This window comes from Oncorhynchus masou, chromosome 29 (genome assembly GCF_036934945.1).
Source record: "Oncorhynchus masou masou isolate Uvic2021 chromosome 29, UVic_Omas_1.1, whole genome shotgun sequence".
NCBI lineage: Eukaryota > Metazoa > Chordata > Actinopteri > Salmoniformes > Salmonidae > Oncorhynchus > Oncorhynchus masou.
In genome coordinates this window covers 53,963,742-53,976,403 of record NC_088240.1, presented here as the reverse complement: position 1 = coordinate 53,976,403, position 12,662 = coordinate 53,963,742, and the positions used below count along the sequence as shown (strand labels likewise).

Below are 12,662 nucleotides of genomic sequence, written 5' to 3'. Positions count from 1 at the left end.
CATTTTACACAGCTTCCTGGAAAAAATATTTCACTGCAATAATGAAGGTGTAAACCTAGCAGTAGAAAGCCTAAACAGCATATTTGACCTTTCAGCTTCCCTATCAAATCTTAAACATTCAAGCAGATAATCTAAGAAAATTAATGACAAATGGGTTGATGAAGAATGCAAAAGCAGAAAGAAGTTGAGAAACCTTTCCAACCAAACACACAGAGACCCAGAAAATACCTATTCCTTCACCGTGGTGAAACACTAAAACAATAGTGAAATAGACTAAGAAAAAGGAACAGTATGTCAGAAATCAGATCAAGGTAATTGAAGATTCCATATAATCTTACCACTTCTGTGAAAATTGGAAAACACTAAACAACATGAAGAGCCATCAATCCAAAATGGAGATGTATGGATAAACCACATCCAATCTGTGGCCCTATAACTAACAAGCAGCAAAAACATAAAAAAATGATCAATTACACAATTTTAGAATCAGCTGTTAAAGACTACCAGAACACACTAGACTGTCCAATTCCATTGAATGAACTACAGGACAAAATACAAACCCAACCTAAAAAGGCCTGTAGCCTTGATGGTATCCTAAATGAAATGATAAAATAAACAGACCACAGATTCCATCCACAGCTCTGGCATCATCCCCAACATTTGGAAGCAAGGACCGATACCACATTCCACATAAATGGAGACAAATTCTCCCCCAATAACTACCGTGGGATATGCATCAACAGCAACCTTGGAAAAAATTAACAGCAGACTCCTACATTTCCTCAGGGAAAACAATGTCCTGAGCAAATGTCAAATTGGCTTTTTAACAAATTACAGTACGACAGGCCACATATTCACCCCACACACCCTAATTGACAAACAAATAAACCAAAACAAAAGCAAAGCCTTCTCATGCTTTGTTGATTTCAAAAAAGCTTTTGACTCAATTTGGCATGAGGGTCTGCTATATAAAGTGAGGGAAAGCGATGTTGGGGGGGAAAACCATATTATAAAATCATTGTACACAAACAAGACGTCCACTTGGCAAAAACAGATTTCTATCCTCAGGGCTGTGGGGTGGAACAGGGATGCAGCTTGAGCCCCACCCTCTTCAACATATACTGTATATCAACAAACTGGCGAGGGCACTAGAACAGTCTGCACTACCTGGCCTCACCTTACTAGAGTCTGAAGTCAAAATCTACTGTTCGCAGGTGATCTGGTGCTTCTGTCCCCAACCAAGGAGGGCCTACAGCAGCGCCTATATCTTCTGCACAGATTGCTAAACCTGGGCCTTGACAGTGAATCTCATTAAGACAAAAATAATGATGTCCCAAAAAAAGGTCCAGTTGCCAGAACTACAAATTCCATCTAGCCACTGTTGCCTTAGAGCACACAGAACTATATTTATCTAGACCTAAACATCAGAATCACAAGTAACTTCAACAAAGCAAGAAGGGCCTTCTATGCCATCAAAACATACAATTCAACATCCCAATAAGGATCTGGCTAAATATACTTGAATCAGTTATAGAACTCATTGCCCTTTATGGAGATCTGGGGTCCACTCACCAACCAAGAATTCACAAAATAGGAACACCAAATTGAGAGTGCATGCAGAATTCTGACCAACTGAGAATTCACAAAATAGAAACACCAAATTCTGCAAAAAAACATCCTCTGTAAAACATAAAACCCCAAATAATGCATGTAGATTCGAATTAGGACAAAATCCACAAAAGAGCAGTTCAATTCTATAACCACCTAAAATGAAGTGACTCCCAAAGAGGGGAAACAGATTTATTTTACTCAAACCACCTACTGTTGACCGCCTACCCTCTGGTTGTAAGGAAATTACGAGATGGATTTGGTTTCGTCAGTGGCTGTTCTAGGTAAGGGGAAACTAAGGAACAGAGGACCGTAGTAAGAGAGACCAAGAGAGAGGAAGGTCTGAGCTGGATATAGGCTGTGTGACAGTGGTAACCAAGGATGACCAAAGGCTACCCAACTACTAGGATATGTCCCAAGTCACATCCTGTTCCCTAAATCGTAAACTACTTTTTGACCAGAGCCCTGGTCAAAACTAGTGCACTACTTAGAGAATAGGGTGCCATCTGGGACACATCCTTAAAAAGACTGAAAACAGCGGGGGCAGATGTCACTATCGTGGCTCTGGCCAGCAGTAGGAGAGAGCAAGAGAGAGATTGGCTTAGTGCTTTGAGAGGCATTTTACTCCAGCTTCACAGATATGAAAACGCTCAGGGATGACACGACTGTACATGCTCAAAGTTGTAACTTTTACAAATTAATCAATTTACTTGAGTTCCATAAAAAAAAGTTACCCCATTAGATGGAAATTCAGCTGTTATATTCTATGAAAAAGCATAATTTCAGGAGATATCCACATTCATATAGTTAAATTCGGAGGTGGTGAGCATCTCTGGAGTATGTCACGCTCATTAGCAGGAGGTAAACATCTGAGGTAAACACTTACGTCACATCGGAGGTAAACATTTTTAGCAGGTGACCTGCTGTCAGTGACCTAGCTGGACCATTCCGACCTGACATGGAGCCTTTTTCTTTTCTGAGAGCCTTTCTGTGTAACGGCATCATCTCCGTCCTGACTAATGGAGCTTAATGGAATAATCACTCGGAACTCAGGTCTCTGGCGGACTCCTGATGTCATACTGTATCGACGTGGAACTATTAGGACCCATTAAATCACCACCCGTCCCTCTCTTTTTATGGCAGGGTTATCACAGGTAGGTGTTTAATTGTTGTTTATTTATGCAGAGCACAGACGTCAGAGTGGAGAGAGGCACTGTTTCCATCGAGATAAATGTAGCTCTCACTGAAATCGGTCAGGGAGTTTGAGGGCGCTTGCCTCCAATCTTGTAGCAACACTAGACAGACTATCATGAGCCTTGGACATTCACACTCTTCGGTTTCGCATAACACAAGATGGGCATATTGTAATATTGCACAAATAATTATAAGACCCATTCCACAATAAAGAGTAATAGAACCAGGAAACATGGTCATTGGACAGGTGAGTTGTTTTATTGCATGCCATTTTCTAACATCCTAAGTCTCAAACGAAGGGCTCTGCAAGGAAAAAGACTGGGTTTACATGGTCTGGGTCACCAAGCCAACACATCAGCTCCAGAACACAAAATAAAGTAAAACAACTCAAATACAGCCAGCCAGAAAGTAGTGAAATTATTAGTGTGTGAGTGTGTGTACACATCAGAGGATCGTCAGGGTGAAAGCAAGGCACAAACCCGACAGCCTGCCCTATAACTCTGATAAAGGGAAACCAGCGAATACTCATATACAATTAGCTCACATTAGAAAATGGCAGGCTGCATGACACCATCACTCCCGACCACGTCCTTTCATGATTCAACTACCCTGCATCACACAATATATATCCAGAACACAACGCATTTCCCAACTCATAAAATAGAACTAGGTAGCAACCAGATCAAGCTGGCCTCTGAACTCCAAGCCCTGGCTTTAGGCTTAGTTCTTCTCAGAGGAACTTGTGCTATAGTACTTTTCCTAATTGGCACAGCTTATTCACCTAAAAAGTGCTGAAAAGGACCAAATCCTGCTTTGTTAATGTAGTTCGGGACCCAATTTGTAATTTGGACAGCTCCATTTCCTTACATACTTCATCTTTGGCAACTACTTAACTGTGAACATATTTTAAAACAGCTGAAACTTTTTGGAAGAGTATCTCTACTCAAGTTGATGGCAAGGTGCAAAAAATATTTATTTCACCCACTGTTCCTTGCTCAGGGACACACTCAAAAAAAGGTAAACACGAAAAAAGAAGAGCCGTGCCCAAACCTAAGGAACACTGGAGTCAAGCATAAAAAGACCTGCGTCAGACCCAGCCCACTGGCACAACTAGGCCTGAGGTATATCGTAACAATGACTGACAGGAGATACATATGGTCATCGGGTGGATAAGGAGATGGGTATGTGACGTGCGACGTCTCAGTGTTTGTTCCAGAAGGGGATGGCGATGGGCCCCTGGACACACCTCTCCACCACAATCATCTCGTCGGGGTTGTTGCGGGTGCCGTAGTGATACAAAAGCTCTTGGATCGCTGCCTCCTCAATCTGCGAGGAGAGGGACGGGAGACACAAACACAGTTGGAGTGCTTTAAAGCCACAGCCAAGTCAAGGCAGCTGTCCTACAGACATGAGTTTGACAAAGGTGATGGGGGGGGGGGTTTGAATATCAACAGCTGATCTACACTAAGTCCTTCAGATTTCCTCTTAGAGACATTTATCAAGGTACTGAATCATTATGTTGAGTATGTGAGTTTGAACTGACAAGCTCACAGTGAAAGGAAAAGCAGTGTGCAAAATAAACATCTGCTACAAATTTCTGCACACACACACGTTACCTGAATGAGCGCCAGAAGTTTCTCTCGGCTGCGGATCAGTGCAGCCTCCTGCTGTTTCTCCTCCTCCACGATAGAAGCAAAGGTTACCATGGAGGCTGTAGGGGGGCTGCCTGCCACTCCCAGCACCCAGGGGCTGGTCAGTAAAGAAAATGACATTCAGTTTGTGACAGGTTGAACATTCTCCCCCTCAAACAATTGTTCCTCCCCCCCGTGGTTGTTCAGGTTTTTTTTCAAGGTTGGGACAGGGTGACATGTGTTAGGTACATCCTGTAACAATTGACACTGATCTGAGACAGAGAACCAGAGAGAGAGAGATCTGAACTGGATATATCCTATGTGACCAAGGATGACCACAGGCTACCCAAGAAGACAAGGGGTGTGTGAATTCCAACTGACAGTGTGTGTGTGTGTGTGTGTGTGTGTGTGTGTGTGTGAGAAAGAAAACGCCAATGAAATGCTGATCGTCCCTGTAAGGCAACAGAGAAAACATTGACAAATAATGTTGACTTAAACACTACTTGTAAAAAACTACAAATATTACACTTTTCCCCAGCCCTGAAATCTCCCTCCCTCCGTACTCATCCATAAGCATGAGGAGTAGATTAGAAACTGGATCCTACTTCCTGTTCTGAGTGATCACTTGTGACATGGAAGTCATCTCAAATGCCAATTAGGATCAGAAGCCATCACTACACCACACTCACTGGCTGATTCATATTCAGCGCCCACTAACAGGTTACATCCCAAATCACACCATTTTCTCTACATAGTGAACTACTTTTGACCAGAGTCCTGTGGGCTATGGTCAAACATACATTTACATCAACGAATTGTGTCAAGTGTTTCAACCACTAAACAAAATTATTGTTAACAAACTACAGTTTTGGCAAGTCGGTTAGGACATTACTTTCTGCATGACAATTCATTTTCCAACAATTGTTTACAGATGTCACTGTATCACAATTCCAGTGGGTCAGTAGTTTACATACACTAAGGTGAGTGTGCCTTTAAAAAGCTTGTAAAATTCCAGAAAATGATGTCATGGCTTTAGGAAGCTTCTGATAAGCTAATTGCCATGATTTGAGTCAATTGGAGGTGTACCTGTGGATGTATTTCAAGGCCTACCTTCAAACCCAGTGCCTCTTTGCTTGACATCATGGGAAAATCAAAAGAAATCAGCCAAGACCTCAGAAATTGAATTGTAGACCTCAATAAGTCTGGTTCATCCTTGGGAGCAATTTCCAAACGCCTGAAGGTACCACGTTCATCTGTACAAACAATAGTACACAAGTATAAACACCATAGGACCACGCTGCAGTCATACCGCTGTTCTGTCTCCTAGAAATGAACGTACTTTGATGCGAAAAGTGCAAATTAATCCCAGAACAGCAAAAGGACCTTGTGAAGATGCTGGAGGAAACGGGTACAAAAGTATCTATATCCACAGTAAAACAAGTCCTATATCGACATAACCTGAAAGGCCCCTCAGCAAGGAAGCAGCCACCGCTCCAAAACCGCCATAAAAAAGCCGGACTACGGTTTGCAACTGCACAGGGGGACAAAGATCGTACTTATTGGAGAAATGTCCTCTGGTCTGATGAAACAAGAATAGAACTGTTTGGCCATAATGACCATCGTTATGTTTGGAGGAAAAAGGGGGAGGCTTGCAAGCCGAAGAACACCAACCCAACCGTGAAGCATGGGGGTGGCAGCATCATGTTGTGGGGGGCTTTGCTGCAGGGGGGACTGGTGCACTTCATAAAAGATGGCATCACGAGGGAGTAAAATTATGTGGATATATTGAAGCAACATCTCAACACATCAGTCAGGAAGTTAAAGCTTGGTCGCAAATGGGTCTTCCAATGACCCCAAGCATACTTCCAAAGTTGAGGCAAAATGGCTTAAGGACAACAAAGAAGGCATTGGAGTGGACATCAAAGCCCTGACCTCAATCCTATAGAAAATGTGTGAAAAAACATGTGCGAGCAAGGAGGCCTACAAACCTGACTCAGTTACTCAAACTGTCAGGAGGAAAATTGTGGGAAGCTTGTGGAAGGCCACCCAAAACATTTGACCCAAGTAAAACAATTTAAAGGCAATGCTACCAAATACTAGTTGAGTGTATGTAAACTTCTGACCCACTGGGAATGTGATAAAAGAAATAAAAGCTGAAATAAAATCACGACTATTATTCTGACATTTCACATTCTTAAAATAAAGTGGTGATCCTAACTGACCTAAGACAGGGAATTTTAAATAAATGTATTTGGCAAAGGTGTATGTAAACTTCAATTGTGTGTGTGTGTGTGTGTGTATATATCCTTTATACAATGGACGCAAGTCAGAACAAATTCTTATTAACAATGACGGCCAAACCCGGACAATGCTGGGTCACCCTATCACGGCCGGATGTGATACAGCCTGTATTCGAACCAGGGACTGTAGTGACACCTCTTGCCCTGAGATGCTGCGCCACTCGGGAGCCCAAATGTAGTGCACTACATACGGAATAGGGTGCCATTAGAGACTGCACAGAGTGGGAGCGGACGTCACAGACCGGAAAGAGAGCGTTCCCAGTCTGTGGTCTTTAATCCATCTTGGCTCTGGGCAGTGAGAAAAGATCTACGTCTGGAAGACAGAGTCCCCGAATGACTCTGTTTTTGCAGAAGCTCTTGACTTTTGCTTACTTCCTCTTCTATCAGAGTTTGACACCCTTGGGTCACACAAGCGCACACACTTCCTGTAATTCGTTGGCCTGATAAGATTGAGATGTCACAATTCAAAAAAACATTGCTACCAAAGTTTAAGTTAAAACATCCACAATGTTTTCACAAGCATTCCTAAAACACCTCCGTCCATATTATGTGTTAATTTAGATGTCAACGTTATAGGATACAGCACATGAACACTCTTCCATACGTTATGTAAAAACACCCCAAAATCTATTACGCTGAAATCGTATCGTTTACTGTTGTTTAAAATCAGGAGTACGCAGTATTCAGTTACCCTGGTCTCATTTTGTGCAGTCTTGCCAACTCCTGTGGTTAATTTTTTTATCTTCGCACAAACAAAGATCTGGGACCAGGCAAATATTCAGCTCTTTCAGCATCTAAAGCTCTACCAATCCAGCTGGTGTCTGAGGTGTAGTTCACTGTGCAGGGTGAAGTTGCCCCTAGATGCTGATCTTGGTCAGTTTAGCATTTTCCCCACTAATAGTTAAGGTTAGGATTGGGGGTGGGGGGGGCTGATCATATGATCTGTTCCAACCAGGGAGTAGTTCACAAGACATGTCAGTCTTGTTGAATGGGAAGTGAAAAGGTCATTGTGACCATCAGCCTGGTGGCCCCACAGCCCGAGCAATGAGTTTACATCCTGCTTCAGGCAGCGGCTTCCCGTTCAGTACATTGACCCTTCACTAAGCCCCGCCCCACTTGGCTACTGTTGGAACCTCAGACAACATTAACCCAGGAAGCCAAATTCCCCTTCCAACCACTGACGAAATCCCCTGATCTTAAAACACAATGAAATTAAAAACAGACTACCCCTAACTAATCAGGAAACTCTTGGGTATGTTGTGGTGGACTGTCATTACAATTGCTTCACAGGAATATAGGGCTGGGTTGTACACCGTATTTGACCATATACCGGTATTGAATTGTACATTAAATTCTTGAACGGTATTTGAAAGTTGGGTTTTTAGAAAATGTGATAGGCCGTGTGTTATACATTTTTATAGTTTACTTCGCTGCGCGAGTCATGAGTCTCCGGTCTCTCTCCATGCTGATAGCCACACAGACCTTGCCCCACCCGTCACTCAAGGAGCTCATGTGTTATTCCTCAACCACGAGACACTTGCGTTCAGTCTGCATGCAGCACATGCAACAATGTTGACAAGGATGTGGTTTTCACTTCGAATCTTAATATAAATTCCCCTAGCATTCTAGTACTACAATATTAGTTTGTATGTTCTTTGCAAGTTGGGTCTAAATCTTGTTAGCCGCTAATCACTAGCTAGTTAATAAAATGTCAGCAAACAATTAGCTACATACATAGCAAAATAAACATCCTCACACTGTCAACTGTGTTTATTTTCAGCAAACTTATGTGTAAATATTTGTATGAACATAAGATTCAACTGAGAAACTGAACAAGTTCCACAGACATGTGACTAACAGGGGGGGGGGGGGGGGTCTAAATCAAAAGTAACAGTCAGTATCTGGTGTGGCCACCAGCTGCATCGTGGACTGCACCAGATTTGCCAGTTCTTGCTGTGAGAGGTTACCCCACTGTTCAACCAAGGCACCTGCAAGTTCCTGCAAGTTCCTGGACATTTCTGGGGGGAATGGCCCTATTCCTGTCTTGCAGGAAATCGCACACAGAATGAGCAGTATGGCTTGTGGCATTGTCACGATGAGCCTGCAGGAAGGGTACCACATGAGGGAGGAGGATGTCTTCCCTGTAATGCACAGCGTTGAGATTGTCATTGCAGGCAAGCTCAGTCCAATGAAGCTGTGACACACCGCCCCAGACCATGACGGACCCTCCACCTCGATCCCGCTCCAGAGTACAGGCTCATGCCTTCGACGATAAATGCAAATCCGACCATCACCCCTGGTGTGACAAAACCGAGACTCGTCAGTGAAGAGCACTTTTTGCCAGTCCTGTCTGGTCCAGTGATGGTGGGTTTGTGCCCATAGGCGACGTTCTTGCCGGTGATGTCTGGTGAGGACCTTCCTTACAACAGACCTACAAGCCCTCAGTCCAGACTCTCTCGGCCTATTGCGGAAAGTCTGGGCACTGATGGAGGGATTGTGCGTTCCTGGTGTAACTCGGGCAGTTGTTGTTGCCATCCTGTACCTGTCCTGCAGGTGTGATGTTCGGATGTACCGATCCTGTGCAGGTGCTATTACACGTGTTCTGCCACTGCAAGGACAATCAGCTGTCCGTCCTGTCTCCCTGTAGCGCTGTCTTAGGCGTCTCACAGTAAAGACATCGCAATTTATTGCCCTGGCCACCTCTGCAATCCTCATGCCTCCTTGCAGCATGCCTAAGGCGGGTTCACGCAGATGAGCAGGGGACCCTGGGCATTTTTCTTTTGGTGTTCTTCAGAGTCTTTAGTGTCCTAATTTTTCAATTAACTGTGACCTTAATTGCCTACCATCTGTAAGCTGTTAGTGTCTTAACGACCGTTCCACAGGTGCATGTTCATTAATTGTTTATGGTTCATTGAACAAGCATGGGAAACAGTGTTTAAACCCTTTACCATTAAGATCTGTGAAGTTATTTGGATTTTTACTGAATTATCTTTGTAAGACAGGACGTTTCTTTTTTTGCTGAGTTTTTACACACATACCAGTGACAGTGTAGACCTAAATCAGAATGTTTGTAACAGTATCTTCTAAATCATGGAGGAATACACAAAGCATGAATATGTTAACTACATGAAGTAGCTAAGAGAAAACATTCAATGTAGCCAAAGATTATTTCGTCCCCAAGGTAACCCTTAACAATTTTGGTTCCTACCCTCTCACAATAACGCCTCCTTGGCATTTTTAAATTGTCGTCGTGTCAAACACTGTACTCAAAGTGCCCACCACTATATTCTAACTATATAACTCGAATAATCATATTTCAATGATGCCAACAGTTCACCCAAGTGTTTTGCTCCAAATCACAAGTCAAATTTAATTTGCAACATTTGGTAAAAAATAATGCCTACAGGTGTGGAAACGATCTGAAATGAGTGCAGGAAATGTTGACATTGATGAAAGTGAAATTATTTTTGGTTGAATTGAACAGTATAAAACAAATCAGGAGGAAGACCCATTGAAATCACTTAGATTTGACAGTCTAGCAGTCATATAGCAAATGTAGAACTTGTATTATAAAAAAAAATACGGTCAAATACAGTCATACCATACCAATTATTTTCAAATACCGTAATATGATATTTTGGCCATATCGCCCAGCAGTACGGGAAACTGGTAAAATTGTGTTTGTAGTATGGCTAGCCACTGAATGGCTGTGCATGCAGTCAAAGGTACTAACCACTTTGGGGGATAATATGTAGTGATGCACCGATATTACATTTTTGGCCGATATTTTCCTTGCCAAAATACCCAATAATTAACATTTTAGCAGTGTTAAACATTCTAATACAGTTAAATAGTTAACACAGACAGACACAGCGGTCTAAGGCACTGCATCTTAGTGCAAGAGGCATCACTACAGTCCCTGGTTCGAATCCAGGCTGTATCATATCCGGCCAAGATTGGGAGTCCCATAGGGCGGCGCACAATTGGCCCAGCGTCGTCCGGGTTTGGCCATCATTGTAAATAAGAATTTGTTCTTTAACGGCATGCCTAGTTAAATAATGGTTACACACATCACTGATCAAAAAGTTTTGGTTGGCATGTGTTTCCCAATTAACAATAAAACATAATCAAAAACCTATTTATTTCACTTACTTGCTTGTTCAGTCGTTTCATTCTCAACCAGGATTTCTATGGAACGCCGTTTGGGTCTTTGGGTGTCAAGAAATATACTACTTAACGTGTCAAATAAGCTTGTTGACCAATCAGGACCCGAATATGACTGCACATCACAATAATGTAACGAATTCATACATTTTAAGTAGTTATTACACATTGATTACACTCAAAATTACACTATACTGTCACTCTTATTTCATTTGTCACAACAATTCATCGATACGTATGCTATAATGCTGGTAAAGTCATCTCACGCACCTACAGTGCTGGTCATAAATTTTAAAAGCTAGCTAGTGCATGAATGCAAACAATGTTCTTCAACAAAAATATAGCAAAATGACAATCTGTTTCAGTGGCTATAGTTAGCTAGCAAACAATATAGCTAGGCGTCATCTAAAATAACCCTAATTTATAAGACAGTTCTTATTTGATTAATGGTGGTCAGATCCATCTATGTGAAGCTAGCCACAATAAGGATGTGAAGCTAGCCACAATAGTGGACTTTGCGATTACCATTTGCAGTACTGTCAAATATACTTTTATTTTGAAGGCAAACTGAAAATTCCACTATTGTGCCTAATCCTTATTGTGGCTAGCTTCACAACACATAACCCGGTGCGGTCAAGCCTCACTATTCAGATGAAACTAGATGGCGGCTGAAAACGTTAACACTGTTGCCCAAAGCTAAGTTGCTGACTAGCTATTTATTTTCATGAACTGAAGTTAAATTTCAATTGGCGAACAACAAGTGGCTACCTAGCTAATACTTATAAGGATTCCTAAATCATTGCAAAGAATTATGAAAGTGACTTCAGGTTCTACTGTTCCTTGTTTTCAGGCTGGTTGTATTGGTGATAGCTAGGTATCAAGCTAAAGTTAGATACCCCAGAAGTTGCGGTCGAACAAATTATGCTTTATTACCAACGCGGTATTTTAAACAACATTCTTGGGAAGCGTTTGCAGACTTTTTTGTACATCTTTGACAGTGCTACTGTATCTTTTTAAACACGCAAAGACCCAAATGGTGTTCCATAGTATTATGTCGTGACACTATTACTGTGTAACTCCGGTATGGCAACATCTGAAAAAGAGCGCACTTGGTAGTGTGTACCGGTGCTCGACCAGTCGGCGAAAGCCAACATCACCCACGACAGAACGGTTGATTGTCAAGGGCAATGAATTTCATTATCTTGGCTTTAATGGATTTCACCTTTTGAGTTGCCTCGCTGAAAGTGTGTTACTTTTTCAAATGACTGCTTGACTTTGACTGCTCAATCCACACAGCAGACATTGTGGGCTAGTTTAGGAATGCAGTGTTGCACGTATAGCGCAACCTTTTACGTGGCGTCATTACATCATGTAGGTATGCACGTCAGCTTTCACATCGGGGCTTTAAACTAGACATCAGCCGATACCAATGTTGGCATTTTTAGCTAATATTGTCCGATTCCAATATGTTCACCGATATATCGTGCATCCCTACTAATAAGTGCTCTCAAATATTTTGCCGATGTCGACAGCAGATAAATTATATTCCTAATATAGCCAATTTAGCAAGCTAACTATGAGAAAGTTAAGTAGTTAGCAAGCTAGGCAGCGTTAGCGAAGTTTGGTGCTCAATGAGAGAGCCCGTAGCTAACCAGTTGAGCTAATGTAACCGATGTGAAATGGCTAGCTAGTTAACGGTGGTGCGAGCTAATAGCGTTTTGATCAGTGACGTCACACGCTCTGAGACTTGGCTTTTGTGGAGTGA

The 12,662-nt window shown here is 42.3% G+C and overlaps 1 protein-coding gene across 2 annotated transcripts in view; it reads right to left on the bottom strand.

Annotated features, from left to right (window-relative positions):
• Positions 1–3,038: 3,038 nt before the first annotated feature.
• The window catches only part of LOC135520011 (inhibitor of Bruton tyrosine kinase-like), a 37,278-nt gene continuing 27,654 nt past the window's right edge, over positions 3,039–12,662 (bottom strand). For both annotated transcript variants that reach the window (XM_064945316.1, XM_064945317.1), the window contains 2 exons: positions 4,419–4,551; positions 3,039–4,128 (listed from right to left, as the gene is read on the bottom strand). In XM_064945316.1, the coding sequence (XP_064801388.1) occupies positions 4,003–4,128; positions 4,419–4,551 (259 nt within the window). In that variant the 3' untranslated portion in view covers positions 3,039–4,002. The remainder of the gene's footprint in view (positions 4,129–4,418; positions 4,552–12,662) is intronic.